The sequence below is a fragment of the Lactuca virosa genome, chromosome 5, assembly GCF_052849685.1.
Source record: "Lactuca virosa cultivar CGN04683 chromosome 5, Lactuca_virosa_CGN04683_v6, whole genome shotgun sequence".
Taxonomy (NCBI): Eukaryota; Viridiplantae; Streptophyta; class Magnoliopsida; order Asterales; family Asteraceae; genus Lactuca; species Lactuca virosa.
The window spans coordinates 343078367-343095011 of NC_136430.1; the positions used below are offsets into that span (position 1 = coordinate 343078367).

Sequence of the window (16645 nt, forward strand, 5' to 3'; positions counted from 1 at the left end):
AAATCTGACTTCATATGAGGAAGTTATGGTTTTTCGAAGTTTCAATGCAACAATGCGAACACACAAATCGAAATTCAAATCGGTTGATTGTTAGATAAAACAATATAAATAAGAGTTGAGGATCTTGTGATTAAGATTTTGTGGATATAAAGACAGTCGAGAACGAAGTTCGTATGAAGAAGTTATGAATTTCACACGGACTTTAACAATCTAAATATGAATTTTGTTAGAGTGAGAATAGGATGTTGAGACCTTAATAAAACTTGTATAGCTCATGTAGAGGATTCCGGAGATATAAAGAATGTCGAAAATGGAGCTCATATGCGAAATTTATGGTCATCCAAAGATCTGCGAGACAATACATGTGTTGGTGATGTGGCATCACCTGGTGGCGCCACATGGTGTGGTCGGATAGCCGGATCCTCCAAGTGACACAACGACATGGTGTAATGTGGGCGCGACACGTAGCACCACGAAATTGTGACATGTGGTAGTCTTTTAGAAGCAATGAGGTGGACAAATCTGCATGCGACACGTGGCACAAATCTTATGGACCAACACACCCATGAGGCGCGATGCGGCTCTTATCTGGCGCGACACACCCCCTGAACCCTATATGTTGCAACCAAATTCCTTCTTATTCCATCACAAATTCACTTCAAAACTCTCTAAAATCTCTCTAGCCTTTGAGTTCGATTCTTCCCAAATTTTAGAACATTTTAGTAGAAACTTTGGAGCTCTAGGAGCCCAACGAAAAGACGTGTTCGGGTTGGAGTTATGCCCGCGTAATTCCCCAATTTTCACTAGAACCTCTGTAAGTTAAGCTTCACTTAATTTATTTCAAGTGTAACTTATATTTATGTTCATAGTCGTTATTATGAACCTATAAATAAGATTTATCTGTGATTCTAAGTCATTATACTGATTGATCTACTTACGAGAGTGATGTCTAGGCTGGATTTAGTGAGGTGTTTAAAGTGGGATTTTCAAAAAGTATACTCTGTATACCAAGCTGACCCTACCTTGGATATGATCCTACTTGGTTATTCCTTACTTGATAGATCTTGATGTAGACATTGATATTAGTGAGGAATCTAGACTATCATTAGCCACAATGAATATAAGACTAAGAATTAGTGATATTCGTACCTAGGTCACGTCAAAAGGAAAAGCTAAGGTGATAGGCGAAGCACTTCCCAAATCACAAGTGTAATACTCGTTTTTCAGGTATTTTCATTTTGGGACCAAAGTTTAAAATGTTGACATTTTGGTCCTGTCCTTACACAGAGCGTAAGTTGGATTTACACATGGCGTAACTCATTAAAAAGGACGTGATGACTCATAGCAGTACACATGGCGTACCTTAGGTACGCAGGGCGTACTGCCGCAGTGCACAACCCTAAATTTTTAGATTTTGATCCCTATATAAAGGACGTAACTCCTTTGAGACCTTCCTCCCAGCAGCCTCCATCTCTCATAAACGTTCCTTGCAAACCCTAGTTCTTTGGTGTGTGTTTTTGAGCTTGAAAGTGTGTGTTCTTGTGCTTGTGAAGGAGGAATGAGTTGGTTGATCAAGTTGGAAGTTCAAGGCAACTTAGATCCAGAAGTATCTCACTTTCAAGCATCACCAGAAGGTGATCTGTAGTGGCAGTGTTAGAGAAGTGATATGTTTGGCTATTTTTCAGATTGTGAGGTGAGTTATCCTCATTGTATTTGTGGGTCGAAGGCACCAATGACGACCCACTAGGTGATGTATCCTGGTATTTAGGATGATGTTGTAACACCGTAAATTTTCAAACAAATTTTTCACTTTAAAATCGCATACTTTTCATAACATATTGTATAAAAATCTCGTTTATTCAAATTACAAAACACAACTCCATTAATAATCCAGGATCCTCAAAACATAACTCTTTCTCTGGTGTGTACAATCAAGTCGGTGCCGTCCCGCGATCCTGAGAAACCTGAAACACATAACACATAACACGGTAAGCACAAAGCTTAGTGAGTTCTCCAAAATACCACATACACATAATAGCCACTCGAGGCTATAACTCTGTAAGACCTTCCGGTCAATGTGTCTCAGTGGGACCTTCCGGTCCCACAACTCTGGTAGACCTTCCGGTCCTACCCATGATGACCTTCCGGTCCTAACTCTATTGACCTTCCGGTCCAAACTCTGTTGACCTTCCGGTCCAAACTCTGCAAGCTCAGGACATAGCATATACGTATCACATAGATAACATACATCAAACTCTTATAAACACATAAGACCTTCCGGTCACACATAATTACCACTCTAGTTAAAGTATAGTGAGAAGACTCACCTTGCAAGCAGCAAGCAATCACCCTCGAACTCGAATCTCGAACTAGCCACTGCCTAACACATAGGGTAAATATCTCTAATTAATACTCTTTTCACGACTCAGATAACCGAAGGCTATCTTTCTCTCTCTAACTCTTTGAAGTGGGTAAAAGACCATTTTACCCCTCCATGGTCTCTATTACTCATGTTGACCAAAACCCCAAGGTCAACAGAAGTCAAACTCGAGTCAACAGTCCATGTTTGACCCGACTCGTCGAGTGAACTCCTGCGACTCGTCGAGTCCCCTCGTATCCTCAGAAGTCTCAAAAGTCCAGCTCAACTCGTCGAGTTGACCCCCAACTCGCCGAGTAATCGCATAATCAATCCATCGGGACAAACCCTCGCCGACTCGTCGAGTCAGCTCATGGACCCGGCGAGTCCCTTTGATCTGATTTCTCATTCAGACGATTTAAGGTAGATCTATCACTCCAACCACTAGATCTATTATTCTAAGGCTCGAATAGCACGTAAAGCTGCAAGCTTTACGTTCATGCATGGCATATAAGGCTCATAATGCCAAAACATGCTCCAATAAGGGCTAGATGTACAAGAGCTTGCTTCCAACTTAATAAAGCTCGGGTTTCTGGACTCACAAGGCCACTCATAGTCCAAATCTGAGGTCCCAACCTCAAACCATACACAAATCACTCCATGACACAAGATAAATGGAAGAAAGCCCTAAAAGTTCCCTTAAAACAAGATCTCATAAGGAAATGATCAAGATAGCATCTTTTTACCTCCAACTGAAGCAGAACTCTGAAGAATCTCTGGATCCAAGGCCTTCTCTTGATCCAAGCCAGGATGCTCTCCCAATCCCCTCTCAAAATTGCACAAGAACACCAAATTTAGCCACTCTCTCTCTCACACAATGGATGGAATTGATCTAGGGTTTCCCACAGGGCTCTCTGGAGATGAGGGAGGCGGAAATAAGGGCTTAAAGCCATTTAAATAGGGCATAAGTCTGGAGAATTAGGGTTTCTCTGCCCAGCGCCTACTCGGCGAGTCCCACCTCTGACTCGTCGAGTCCACTCATTAAATCCACGCGGGCAATCTCGACTCGCCTCAGCGAGTTGGACCCTTAACTCGTCGAGTCTCTTCTTCAACCTCAAGGTTAACATATACAATAATATCCCTGAAAATCCGGATGTTACAGATGTTATGATGTAGTGTTAGTTTCTGTATAATTACATGTGTGCTGGTTATATGTTTATCTGTTGCATATGTCGACATAATGCTGTTGGGTTGAGGCAATACTACTATCTGTGGAGGCCAACAAACCTGGGAGAAAGCCAAACATAAGTTGTAGGATGGAAAGACAAGCCAGACTTATGATGTAGGCTCGGAAGCAATCCATACATGAGTTATGGTCTAGGTGGGCAAACCAGACTCATGATGGGGGCTCGGGGGTAATCCAGTCTGAAGGCTTTGGACCTAGTATGCATGTTGTTATATGTTGTGTGGTGGTATTTTGGGGGAAACTCATTAAGCATTGGCTTATAGTTTGATTATTATGGTTTCAGGTACTTTAGAGGACATGGGCAAGGCGAAGGCTTGATCATGCGCATCATCCAAGATTTTATGTGTTAATGATTTTTGGAACTTGTTTGTAAAACTTATGGATTTTGAGTTGGTTTTAAAAACAAAAATTTAGCCTTGGTTTTTGGGATGTTACAACAAGTCATCCGCTTCTAACTTGTGAGTGCATAGTTACTTTCATCTTACACATAGACATGAAGTATTTAGATCATTAAGTGATATATGTGCCTATTATCTGTGGTTAAGACCTTCTATGTTAGATAGGGTAGTGAATGGATAAAGAGGGATGAAAATAACGATGATAGGCCGTGATTTTTATAATACTATCGGACTAGCAATGTAGCCACCTAGTAGGATATTGATGATGACCACATATTATTCTAGACAATTTGGGTCAAACATGGATATGCATTATATATATATATATATATATATATATATATATATATATATATATATATATATATATATATATATATATACATATATATATATATATATATATATATATATATATATATATATATATATATATAGGGTCCAGGGGGCGTGCCACGTCCAAACAAGAAGCATGTCGTGCCTCAGGGGTGTGTTGGTCCATCAGTTTTGTGCCACGTATCATGCTTTGATTCGTCCGTGTCATTGTATCCTAGAAGATGCCACATGTATCGTCCACATCATGCCGCATCACCTTGTCTCTCGGAGGAAGGGGCGCCGACCACGCCACGTGGCACCTTTTGGTGGTGCCACATCATCAGCTCAAGTAGTTTCTTGCAGATCTTCGGACGACCATAACTTTCGCATACGTGCTCCGTTTTCGACGTTATTTATATCCCCAGAATCCCCTCGACGAGCTCTTTAACTTTCATTAAAGTCTCAACAGCTAGTTCTCAATCAAACTAAAATTCATATTTAGCCTGGTTTAGATGTTAAGGTCTGTGCTAAATTCATATCTCCTTCATACGAACTCCGTTATCGAATGTATTTACATCGATGGGTTCATATTCACGAGATCTTCAACTCTCATTTAGATTTTTTTGGCTAACAATCAACCATTTTGAATTTCGATTTCTGTGTCCGCACTGTGCTGAAACTTTGAAAAATCGTAACTTCCTCATATGAAGTCAAATTTAGGCGTTCTCTATATTCACGCTCTCGGTTTTACAATTGGTATGAGTTCCATCTAGATTCCTTAGGCTAATAAGCAATATATCTAAAATTCATTTTCATGACGCGCACAGCCGTGTCGGTTTAATCGTGAAACTTTGAAGAAACATAATTTCTTCATACGAAGTTGGATTTATGTGTTCTCTATATGTACAGAATCCTTGTCATATCTACTATAACTTTGGTTAAGATTATTTTTCCTAAATATCCTTCTATAAAAATGTCGTTTTATTGCTTATTATATCTTAATTTTTTAGCTCGAAGTTGCGGGTGTTACATTGGCTTTTCTGATTCTGACTTTACTAAATGAAAAGATGATAAAAAGTCAACTTTAGGGTACATCTTTATGTTAGTAGACATACATATCTCATGGAGGAGTCATAAGCAACAACTAACGACAACCTCGACAATGATGACATAATATGTTGCAGTTTAATGTGAGAAACCTTCTTGGTGGAATCAAAGTCATGAACTCCATATAAAGATCGTTGAAGATTTATCGTGACAATTATGCCGCCGTTAGTTTTTCGAATAGTAACAGTTCGAGTGGTGCATGATTATACATTGATACAAAGTTCTTGTTCATACATGAACGAGTAGAGAAAAATAATCTTTGTATCGAGTACATTAGCACCCATGATATGCTTTCGGATTCGATGACAAAAAGTCTAACACCCAAAGTTTAATAATAGTTCTTACTAGAGACCTTACATGATGACATAATGCTCTTATGGATAACGTTTCCTCGAATGTCTTAACTACTTTGTCTATAATAATGAAAGCAGGAACTTATCTAATATATAGACAAATTTATACAATTTAATGTTGTATATTATCCATAATTTTGACTTATGTTTTCTAAGTGTTTTGTGTTGATGCCTTAGTATAATTGATGAGAGTCTCGTGTTGATAGCGACACTAATGATTGTATATTTTTGCTATGACGTTAATATGAAACTTGATGGGTATTACCTTGGCCAAACATATGAATACTAATCATGTAACATCCCGGAATTCAGATATATCTCCTTGATCCTTTTCTTTCCTTAAGTTGTCAAAGTTGGTCCTTGAAAAGAATGTTTGGACTTTGAGTACGCTGGGCGTAAGGGAGAGTACGGTGTGCGTACTCATGAGCGTATTCTTGACGCGGAGACTACCCAGTACGCTGGGCGTACCATAGTGTACGTTGGGCGTACTAGGCTCAGATTGAAACCCTAATTGTAGGGGTGGGCCCTATATAAGGAACATTATAGCCTCACTTTTAGCCACCATTTCTAGAGAGCAAAACCCTAAGTGTGCCCTAACCCTCGTTCTAGAGCTTGTGTGAGTGTGGTTGATCTTGAAAGTGTTCTTGTGTGCTTATGAAGAGAAGGAGGTGCCATCGAAGGAGCTAGAGTTGGAGGGAAAGATTTGGATCTGAACTTCCTGAGGTTGGAGCATCATTTGGAGGTAAAAAACTTGGAGCTTTCTCAATCTTTTTGATTTGTGCATTATGGACCATTTCTAGGGTTTTTGTCCCAAAGGTGGAGACTTTATGAGTAAAGAAGCTCCATAGACCTTGATCTGTCCATATTCAGTGTATAAGGCGCTATAAATCCATAAAAATCCAATCTTGGACGTTAGGACTGAGCCATACATGAGATATGAGCTCTTTAGTGAAGGGAGTGGTGTGTTTTGGATGATGGTGACCAATACAGCCATGCAAAGGCATAAAGTCTTCGACTTTATGGATTAGGAGGCTGTAGGGGTCCAGATCTGTATTTTGAGCCAAGGTCTTAACTGATTAAGACCATAAGTGAGATGATAGTGAAACTGGGACGTACGCTGAGCGTAAATCCCAGTACGCAGGGCGTAGGGTTCAAGCAGCCCGATATCAGCGTAGCGGTCGAGTACGCCCAGCGTAGGGATCTGGTACGCGCCGCGTACTCCTTAGGGTTGACTTTTGTTGACTTTTAGGGTTAGTCAACAAATGGACTTTTGGACCATTGGAGGGGTAGAATGGTCTTTTACCCTTCTGAGAGAGCATAGGAAGGGATTAGTCTAGCCTTTGAGAGCCTTTATTGAGTAGATATATTTTCTGTATGTGATTAGGCGGAGGCTTGATCAGTGCGTCGAGTTCGAGATCATTCGAGTTACCCGAGGTGAGTCTTCTCACTATACTTTACCTAGAGTGGTAATTATGTGTGACCAGAGGGTCGTATGTGCTTACTTGAGTTATGCATCTTGTCTATGTGATATTATGCTATGAGTTATTTAGACCGGACCGGAGGGTCCAACGAGCTACGGGACTGGAGGGTCCCGCTGAGACACATTGACCAGAGGGTCGTACAGAGTATAGCCTCGAGTGGCGAATTTTTGTATGTGGTATTTTGGGGAACTCACTAAGCTTCGTGCTTACCGTGTTATGTGTTATGTGTTTCAGGTTCCTATCAGGATCGCGGGAAGGCGGCGGCTCGATTGTACACACAAGAGAAAAGAGTCATGAATGAGGATCCTGGATTTTGATAATTACTTTTGAAAACTATTTTGAAATATGTTATGACATCGACACTTGAGATTTTGAGAATTATTATATGTGATTATGAGTTTTAAAAATTACAAATATTGTTTGAAAATCTACGTCGTTACAAGTTGGTATCAGAGCCTTGGTTTGAGGGATTCGGATGCACCTTCGGGCAAATCTGGACTCAAACTGAGGATTTGAGAAAAGTTTTCAAAAGGAACGGATTTTCTAAAAATGAGTAAGAGAATTTTAAGAGAAAGAGGAATCGAGCAGTGTGTACAATCAGCCAGCGCCCGAACGGTGATTTCCCAAAATACCCTTACTTATGTGTTATAAGTTGTTATGAGATATGTTATGCATGCTAGAGAGTAGGCTAGGTATTTCATATTTTAGGACTAGAGTGGCCTGATTTGTGATGCCTTAGCCTAGGAGTTGTTGTTATCTGTGATGTGCTTTCGAGTATGTGCTGAGTAAGAGTATCTCGCAGGAATCCTTTTTAGGAAAGGATTTTAGTAGAGGAGTAATCTAGGAGAGATACCTAGATGAGAACTGGTGGAGTCTACTGAGAGGGTAGTCAGATGCCCGCGTGGGGTGAAGTTACTTGAGTTAGGTGATATCCTTCGGGCATGAGGAGAGCAAGTAGGATAATAGCCCAGAGGGGTTTTATGTGCTCGTAGAGATTATTCGATGCCTGAATATTGCTCGCTTCGTGCTTTGTGGAACTCTCGATGATGGGAGTCAGCTACCAAGAGAATATGACGATATTCAGGGGGTAGATGGCTGGCATCATTAGGAGTTCTTCAGCAGATGATGGCCGAGAAGTGTGAGGAACTAGGAAGAGCCTAGGGGGTGACTATGGTCAGACGAGCGCGCTGACAGAGTAGAGCATTTCACTAGGAAGCGAACACGCGCGACGGGATGGGTGACCGAGAAGGTTGAGCAGCTACTTAGGAACTCCGGGATGATCCGTGTAGAAAGTATGGGTAGATGTGGCAGGTAGTATGGGCCCGTACTACTGAAAGCAGAGGACCCATACTCGATGCAGGGAGTATTCCAGAGGATCTAAGCAGCAGATTGAGAGGTGATATCATGGTTCGAGTACCATGGTTCGTGGCAGATTGAGAGGTGATGTCATGGTTCGAGTACCATGGTTCGTGGAAGATTGAGAGGTGATGTCATGGTTCGAGTACCATGGTTCGTGACAGATTGAGAAGTGATGTCATGGTTCGAGTACCATGGTTCGTGGCAGATTGAGAGGTTATGTCATGGTTCGAGTACCATGGTTCGTGGCAGATTGAGAGGTGATGTCATGGTTCGAGTACCATGGTTCGTGGCAGATTGAGAGGTGACGTCATGGTTCGAGTACCATGGTTCGTGGCAGATTGAGAGGTGATGTCATGGTTCGAGTACCATGGTTCGTGGCAGATTGAGAGGTGATGTCATGGTTCGAGTACCATGGTTCGTGGCAGATTGAGAGGTGATGTCATGGTTCGAGTACCATGGTTCGTGGCAGATTGAGAGGTGATGTCATGGTTCGGGTACCATGGTTCGTGGCGGATTGAGAGGTGATGTCATGGTTCGAGTACCATGGTTCGTAGTGGATTGAGAGGTGATGTCATGGTTCGAGTACCATGACTTGAGGCGGATTGAGAAGAGAGAACATGGTTCGAGTACCATGGTTTGTAGCAGATTAAGGGAAGATAACATGGTTCGGGTACCATGATTCATAGCAGATCGAGAGGTGGTCACATGGTTTGAGTACCAAGACTTGTGATGGTTAGTGCTTCTGGTTTACCAGTTGTTTTGATGTGGTAGGTCAGACTGAGATCAGATATGAAAGAGTAAGGGGCCAAAGGGCCATGTTGAATGAGTTTCGATGGAGCATACCTTGAGAGGGAAATCGAGTTAGTTTCCGAGGGAATTTTTGGTAAGATGCCCTTTTGGAGTCGCAAGACTCAGGGATGAGTAGAAGATGGTGATCTATGGAGGAGTACGGTCTGAATTGAGCAATCGGTCGATAGATGAGATGTCACTTTCTGTGACCAGAGGTGTGCCATTCTGTATTTTGTGAGAAGCAGAAGAGATATTGAGACTTTTGATTTTTAAGCTTGGGAGTAAGCCCTGTGGGATAGCATTGATGACAATCTTCCACCAGAGATTTGGGCAGTATGTCTGCCGCGAGGTAATGATATAGCATGAGCAGGTTGTCAGTGGGGACTGAGATGGTCAAGGACCATGATGCACCCTATTTGAGTATCTTAGGGCATGTGTTAGCTGCAGCGACGGACGATCAAAAAGAGGATATTGGGGCGGTGGCCCTTATTGTCTATGATGAGTATCGAGGGTAGTAATGAGGTCTCCGCTCTTAATACAATCCACGTAATGGAACGTTGGTTGAGGAGTCGAGGATGAGGAGTATGATAGTTCATTATTTTCAGATTAAGAGTCAAAGTTTCTACTGGACAGTTGAGATGTCCGGTAATGGTATGAGATTCTATATGATTAGAGGCAATCATGATGAGAAGTTTCTGAGGACTTCATCTGAGATTCAGGGTATTTGGAGTTGTCTGGTCTCTATCGGGGAGACCACCGAGCGTTGCGTAGTACCTTCCAAGAGTAAGTGCGACGTTCCTGGTGGAAACGGTATGTGGAATAGATTATTGGTGCGCCAATTGGTGATGGTTCGAACCCTGAGTGGGGGAGAACCGGATATTCTATCGAGAGGATCAGAGATTTGTTCAAGAGCGGTTAGGGAGCTGGATGGAGACATGCACTATGGACTCATGAGACCAGGGTTATTGGTGGTCGAAGTGAGTTGCAGAGGGAGTTAATGCATGTTGTACGTGTTCAATAAAGGATGAGTGTATGCACGGCAGGTGGCCGTTGGTCAGAGGCCTTGTGGTAGATAGGAATTTTTTGAGGTGGTTCGTTCGTAGGGATACTTCGGTAGTTGGGAAATTTTGGTTCGATGAATGGACTATTCTATGCTCTTTGGAAAAGGGTAAGAGATGACCGGGCACCAAATTTCCGGGTCGGCATGCGTAATCTCGCTTGGGTTTGAGCAATAGAGGAAAGAGTTTCGAAGGGTCATCTTCGTGTTCTGAGTCGTTGGCGATTTCTCCGTGTTTCAAATTATGAGATGGAGTATTCCGGGGTTACAAGTGACACGAGAGAAAGATCGGTTGCGAGTTTCCGAGGAAGCAATGCAGTATCTGAGTATGATGCCATGAGTATGAGATCAGTGGTAGAGTCAAAGCACTACGAGGTGCTGTGATGGTGTACCGGGGTATCCGAGTTTAGTGTCCTAAATCTCAGCTTATGTTGAGTTTTGAGTTTGAGATGGCCAGTGGTGTATCAAGTATCTACGGTTCCAGTGGGGGCCCTTCGGCTAATTGACATCAAGCGAGATTATCTGAGAATGTGGATTGCAGCAAGGAAAGGTGTTTTGTTATGGCGGATGTCGTAAGAAATAGCAATTCATAATTAAGTAAGTGTGTACACCTATCTATGGTTGGTCCGCAGGGTATGAGTTAATGATCGCCATGCGGCGTCGAACTAAGGATGAGATTGTGAAGTGGTAAGAGCAAGTACGGTAAGACTACAGGGAGCCGTAGTACTCACTATTCAGTGAGAGGTTGCGGTGATGCTACGGGGAGCCGTAGTACTCACTATTCAGTGAGAGGTTGCGGTGATGCTACGGGGAGCCGTAGTACTCACTATTCAGTGAGAGGTTATGGTGATGCTACGGGGAGCCGTAGTACTCACTATTCAGTGAAAGGTTGTTGTGATGCTACAGGGAGCCGTAGTACTCACTAGTCAGCGAGAGGGTGTTGTGATACTACGGGGGGCCGTAGTACTCACTAGTCAGATCATGACGCAGAAGGGTCTTAGGCTTGGGTAGCTCTAATGATTGAGTCTTGGGAGCCTGGTGGTTGGACCAGGGGTGAGGCCGAGGTCTCCATATTTGGCAGGAATCGCTATATTCTGAGTTGAGTCGTGGTTATTGCAACCGAAGGGAGTTGGAGCAGTGGTGTACGCGTGTATTGCGAATCTTGGGTCATGAGTTGAGTACCAGATTGGAATTGAGTGGACCCAATTCTGTTGTTGAATCCGACTCTAGAGCTTGAGTCTGTATTCGTTCGTGTGTTTAGTAGGCAATATGAGGTTTCGGATTCGTAGATGGGTTCATTTTGAGTAGTATTGTTCTCCATCAGATGTATTACACCAGAGTGAGTTAGCTCGACGGTATGAGAAGAAACGCGAAACGCATGGAATCAGTGGTTGGTAGACGACAGAGGTCGAAGGTGAGACGATATCAGATAAATTGTAGTATTCGCTTGGGGTAAAGCGAACTACGTGACTTGTGCGTCACGATGAGCTGAGGTAGCTATTGTGAACAGGAGGGTTGTAAAGTTATCTTTTGGGTGTGCAAGGGGTAGCCGTTGTAGGTTAAACCGTTGGGTCGGGAGCTGACCGGGTACTCAAAGTTGGAAGTGTTTTATCCGAGTCTATTATTCGATGAACGATTATCAGGGTGATATTCTGCATGGGCGGTCTGGCGGGAGACAGACCACTATAATCTTGCAGTTTTGGAGCGTTAGAACAGATACCTCCACGGGAAAAAGGGGTCCGTCCTTTTTCGGTTTGGGAATTTCTATTTGGATTCAGATGTCTTGGGAGAAGGATCGTTGAATGATAAGAGATTTTCCGGTTGTGCTTCTCGGGTTAGTTGTTTTGATCTATGCGAAGAAAAAGAACGATTTCGGGGGAGAAATATAATTTAAGTGGGGCAGAATTGTAACATCCCGGAATTCAGATATATCTCCTTGATCCTTTTCTTTCCTCAAGTTGTCAAAGTTGGTCCTTGAAAAGAATGTTTGGCATTTGAGTACGTTGGGCGTAAAGGAGAGTACGATGCGCGTACTCATGAGCGTATTCTTGACGCGTAGACTACCCAGTACGCTGGGCGTACCATAGTGTACGCTGGGCGTACTAGGCTCAGATTGAAACCCTAATTGTGGGGGTGAGCCCTATATAAGGAACATTATAGCCTCACTTTTAGCCACCATTTCCAGAGAGCAAAACCCTAAGTGTGCCCTAACCCTCGTTCTAGAGCTTGTGTGAGTGTGGTTGATCTTGAAAGTGTTCTTGTGTGCTTATGAAGAGAAGGAGGTGCCATCGAAGGAGCTAGAGTTGGAGGGAAAGATTTGGATCTGAACTTCCTGAGGTTGGAGCATCATTTGGAGGTAAAAAGCTTGGAACTTTCTCAATCTTTTTGATTTGTGCATTATGGACCATTTCTAGGGTTTTTGTCCCAAAGGTGGAGACTTTATGAGTAAAGAAGCTCCATAGACCTTGATCTGTCCATATTCAGTGTATAAGGCGCTATAAATCCATAAAAATCCAATCTTGGACGTTAGGACTGAGCCATACATGAGATATGAGCTCTTTAGTGAAGGGAGTGGTGTGTTTTGGATGATGGTGACCAATACAGCCATGCAAAGGCGTAAAGTCTTCGACTTTATGGATTAGGAGGCTGTAGGGGTCCAGATCTGTATTTTGAGCCAAGGTCTTAACTGATTAAGACCATAAGTGAGATGATAGTGAAACTGGGACGTACGCTGAGCGTAAATCCCAGTACGCGGGGCGTAGGGTTCAAGCAGCCCGATATCAGCGTAGCGGTCGAGTACGCCCAGCGTAGGGATCTGGTACGCGCCGCGTACTCCTTAGGGTTGACTTTTGTTGACTTTTAGGGTTAGTCAACAAATGGACTTTTGGACCATTGGAGGATAGAATGGTCTTTTACCCTTCTGAGAGAGCATAGGAAGGGATTAGTCTAGCCTTTGAGAGCCTTTATTGAGTAGATATATTTTCTGTATGTGATTAGGCGGAGGCTTGATCAGTGCGTCGAGTTCGAGATCATTCGAGTTACCCGAGGTGAGTCTTCTCACTATACTTTACCTAGAGTGGTAATTATGTGTGACCAGAGTGTCGTATGTGCTTACTTGAGTTATGCATCTTGTCTATGTGATATTATGCTATGAGTTATTTAGACCGGACGGGAGGGTCCAACGAACTATGCTATATTATGACCAGACCGGAGGGTCCAACGATCTACGAGGCCAGAGGGTCCTCAACCAGACCGGACCGGAGGGTCCAACGAGCTAGACCGGACCAGAGGGTCCAATGAGCTACGGGACTGGAGGGTCCCGCTGAGACACATTGACCAGAGGGTCGTACAGAGTATAGCCTCGAGTGGCGAATTTTTGTATGTGGTATTTTGGGGAACTCACTAAGCTTCGTGCTTACCGTGTTATGTGTTATGTGTTTCAGGTTCCTATCAGGATCGCGGGAAGGCGGCAGCTCGATTGTACACACAAGAGAAAAGAGTCATGAATGAGGATCCTGGATTTTGATAATTACTTTTGAAAACTATTTTGAAATATGTTATGACATCGACACTTGAGATTTTGAGAATTATTATATGTGATTATGAGTTTTAAAAATTAAAAATGTTGTTTGAAAATTTACGTCGTTACAAATCACAAATGATTACTTGGCCAAGTGAGAATATGTTAAAATATTTCCACTTATATGTGGCCTTATGACCATTTCTGTAAAGTTATTTAATTGTTACAATATTTACCTTTTATGATAGTAACTATGCCAATATGACATAAATAGTACCCTGTCTTTAATAAAAATTACTTGATGGAAACAAGATTAATTGTATATATATAAGGGGTTAAATATCAGATTTCCTATTAGATGTCTCTTAAAGAAACAACAAGATTTTTCTCTCTTATGCCTCAAGAAACAAATCCTTAAGAAGACCAATAATTTATGTGTAATCATCCATCAATTTGGACATCATAACAGGAATCAATGACATCATCTTCCACATCAAATATCTCTAATGATTCAAGTATGTTTCCTTACTTTTACTTGAATGATCTATGTGTGTTCAAATTGATTAGAAACGGTCATGAGAAAATTGATTTCAAGAATTAACCTTCAACACTTCCCTCCTTTCTAAGTTCAATCTTTAATAGCATTTCGAAGCTCTCTTTTAGAAGAGCACTACTTCATTAAATAATACATACAGGCAACACAAAATTCAATATTTACATTGTACAAAATTGCTGAGAAATCATATTTTTCGAATGTTGCACACTTTTGCAATAGGGATGTAAAAACAACAATTATTGTCACACACAAACCATAACTAACCGACACGAACCCAACACAAAAATAAATTAAGTCAAATGAACTGACATGATCTCATGCGGGCCGGGTTGGACTCGACCCACATTGCCGGCCTCTATGGGTCAATTAATGTATGTGTGCTTATGATGACATATCTGTCTTTTAGTAATTCTGGATAAATCCAAGGTGAATTTTACATAATCAATAAAAGATTACAAACAAAATTTGTTAAGTGGGAAATAAGAAAACTCGAAGGCTAGTGTCGATCACCATGCTCTGATCCACAAGCTTTCTCTTGACCCCTTATAACCCCTTCTCTTCTCAACTTCTCTTCCTTCGATTTCCTACAGAATATTACCCAAGAGTTGACTTCTAATGCCACACAAACTCCAATCAACGTTGATAAACACAAACAGTACAGTAACTTAGCATAAGACCCCCCTTCCCCCATCACTTCAAATCCCTGAAACACATTAACAACTCCCAAAATCACACACGCATACCCCACAAAATGGTGGTACGATTTCCAGTACTTCCTAAACTTGTTCGTAGTCTTTGGCCTAAATAGCAGTGCCAGTGTTTGAAGACTACCCAAGAAAAACGCTGCAAACCCCAGCTTCCGGTGAAGCCCATACACCCTTCCCGGCGACAGTTCTCCGAGATGAACCCCAATCGCGAATCCAGCAGTCCCTAGCACAAACGAAAAAAGCTGAATTCCGGCATGGACATAAAACCACGTAGGCCCTAATGACTGTATGTGTCGTAAGTAGCGTGCAGTGACTGCTCCGATTGGTAACAATACCCCCCATGAAATTGCATTCATAAAGCCATGAACAAGTTTTAGAGTTCTGATGTTGCTATTTGGTCCAGAAGCTGATACGCCTGATAAAACATCAATGGTGGTGATTGAGGAAAGGTCGGCGATGGTGGTTGGATGGATTGTAGGAGAGTAGCCTTGTACATACAACCCTCTGTTCCACACGTTATGAATCTTGGTCTTGTTTGGTTTAAGTTTTAACGTGGCGTATATCTGAATGGTGGCACCGTTATGGACTGTCGCCATTCTGCCGCCGTACAAGGCGGCAGAAGAAGATACGAGATGGATGTCGAGCGGCCGAGAGAGGAGTGGACTCCGTTGAAGTTTGACAGTTGGATCTATGATGTAAGGTAGGAGGACCAACTGGCCGGAGTTTGGGTCCGGGAAGGTGATGAGAGCTCGTGTTCCGGTCATTTCAGGTGAGTTGGGGTTTATACCCCATGCGACCCAACCGGAAGGTGATATAAAGGTCCCGGAAAAGACCAACTCGAGAGTTGAGTTATGTCTGTGGAACGTCCATGCTATTGAAGCTTCTTGGGAGGGTAATGACATGCATTTTTCGAAGGTTTTGGTGGTGGTGACGGTGGTGCAGTGAGCGGAGAAAGATCTGTGAGGGAGAAGAGAGAGGAGGAGGAGGAAGAGTAAGGGCATCATGGTTAGTTTTGGGTATGAAAAATAGGGTAATTTTTCTGGTAAGGATATAAAAGGGTGATATGATACGAGTAGTCATGATCATAAAGGTGTGGTGGTTATCATTTGTTTGAAAGCCCTTTTTTGTGCTGCTTAACTTTGAAGTGAGGCAATGTGAAAATATAGTGGGGTGGGTGAAATAATTCTTGATCTTTTGCCACAAAGGGTTGGTATTTGTGTATTCATCTCATCATTATTTTGATTGCTTCTTAATTTCTTATGCATGGTTTCATAAATAATATATATATATTTTTATTCTCGAGTCACTAGCATTCATCGTTGGATACAACTCCAACGATCAAAGTCAGTGTATACTTAATACATCTTTTACGAATTTCATAGAACATGAGTCGATAAATAA

The 16645-nt window shown here is 42.3% G+C and overlaps 1 protein-coding gene across 1 annotated transcript; it reads right to left on the reverse strand.

Annotated features, from left to right (window-relative positions):
• Positions 1-14911: 14911 nt before the first annotated feature.
• On the reverse strand, positions 14912-16339 carry LOC145117308 (Auxin-responsive family protein). Its single transcript, XM_079053612.1, has one exon. The coding sequence runs from the start codon at positions 16246-16248 to the stop codon at positions 15034-15036; it is 1215 nt and encodes a 404-aa protein (XP_078909738.1). The 5' UTR covers positions 16249-16339; the 3' UTR covers positions 14912-15033.
• Between the last annotated feature and the right edge of the window lie 306 nt (positions 16340-16645).

Bases quoted from the DNA above. Each gene is read 5' to 3' on its own strand.
- LOC145117308 (XM_079053612.1), bottom strand. From the start codon at position 16,248: ATGATGCCCTTACTCTTCCTCCTCCTCCTCTCTCTTCTCCCTCACAGA.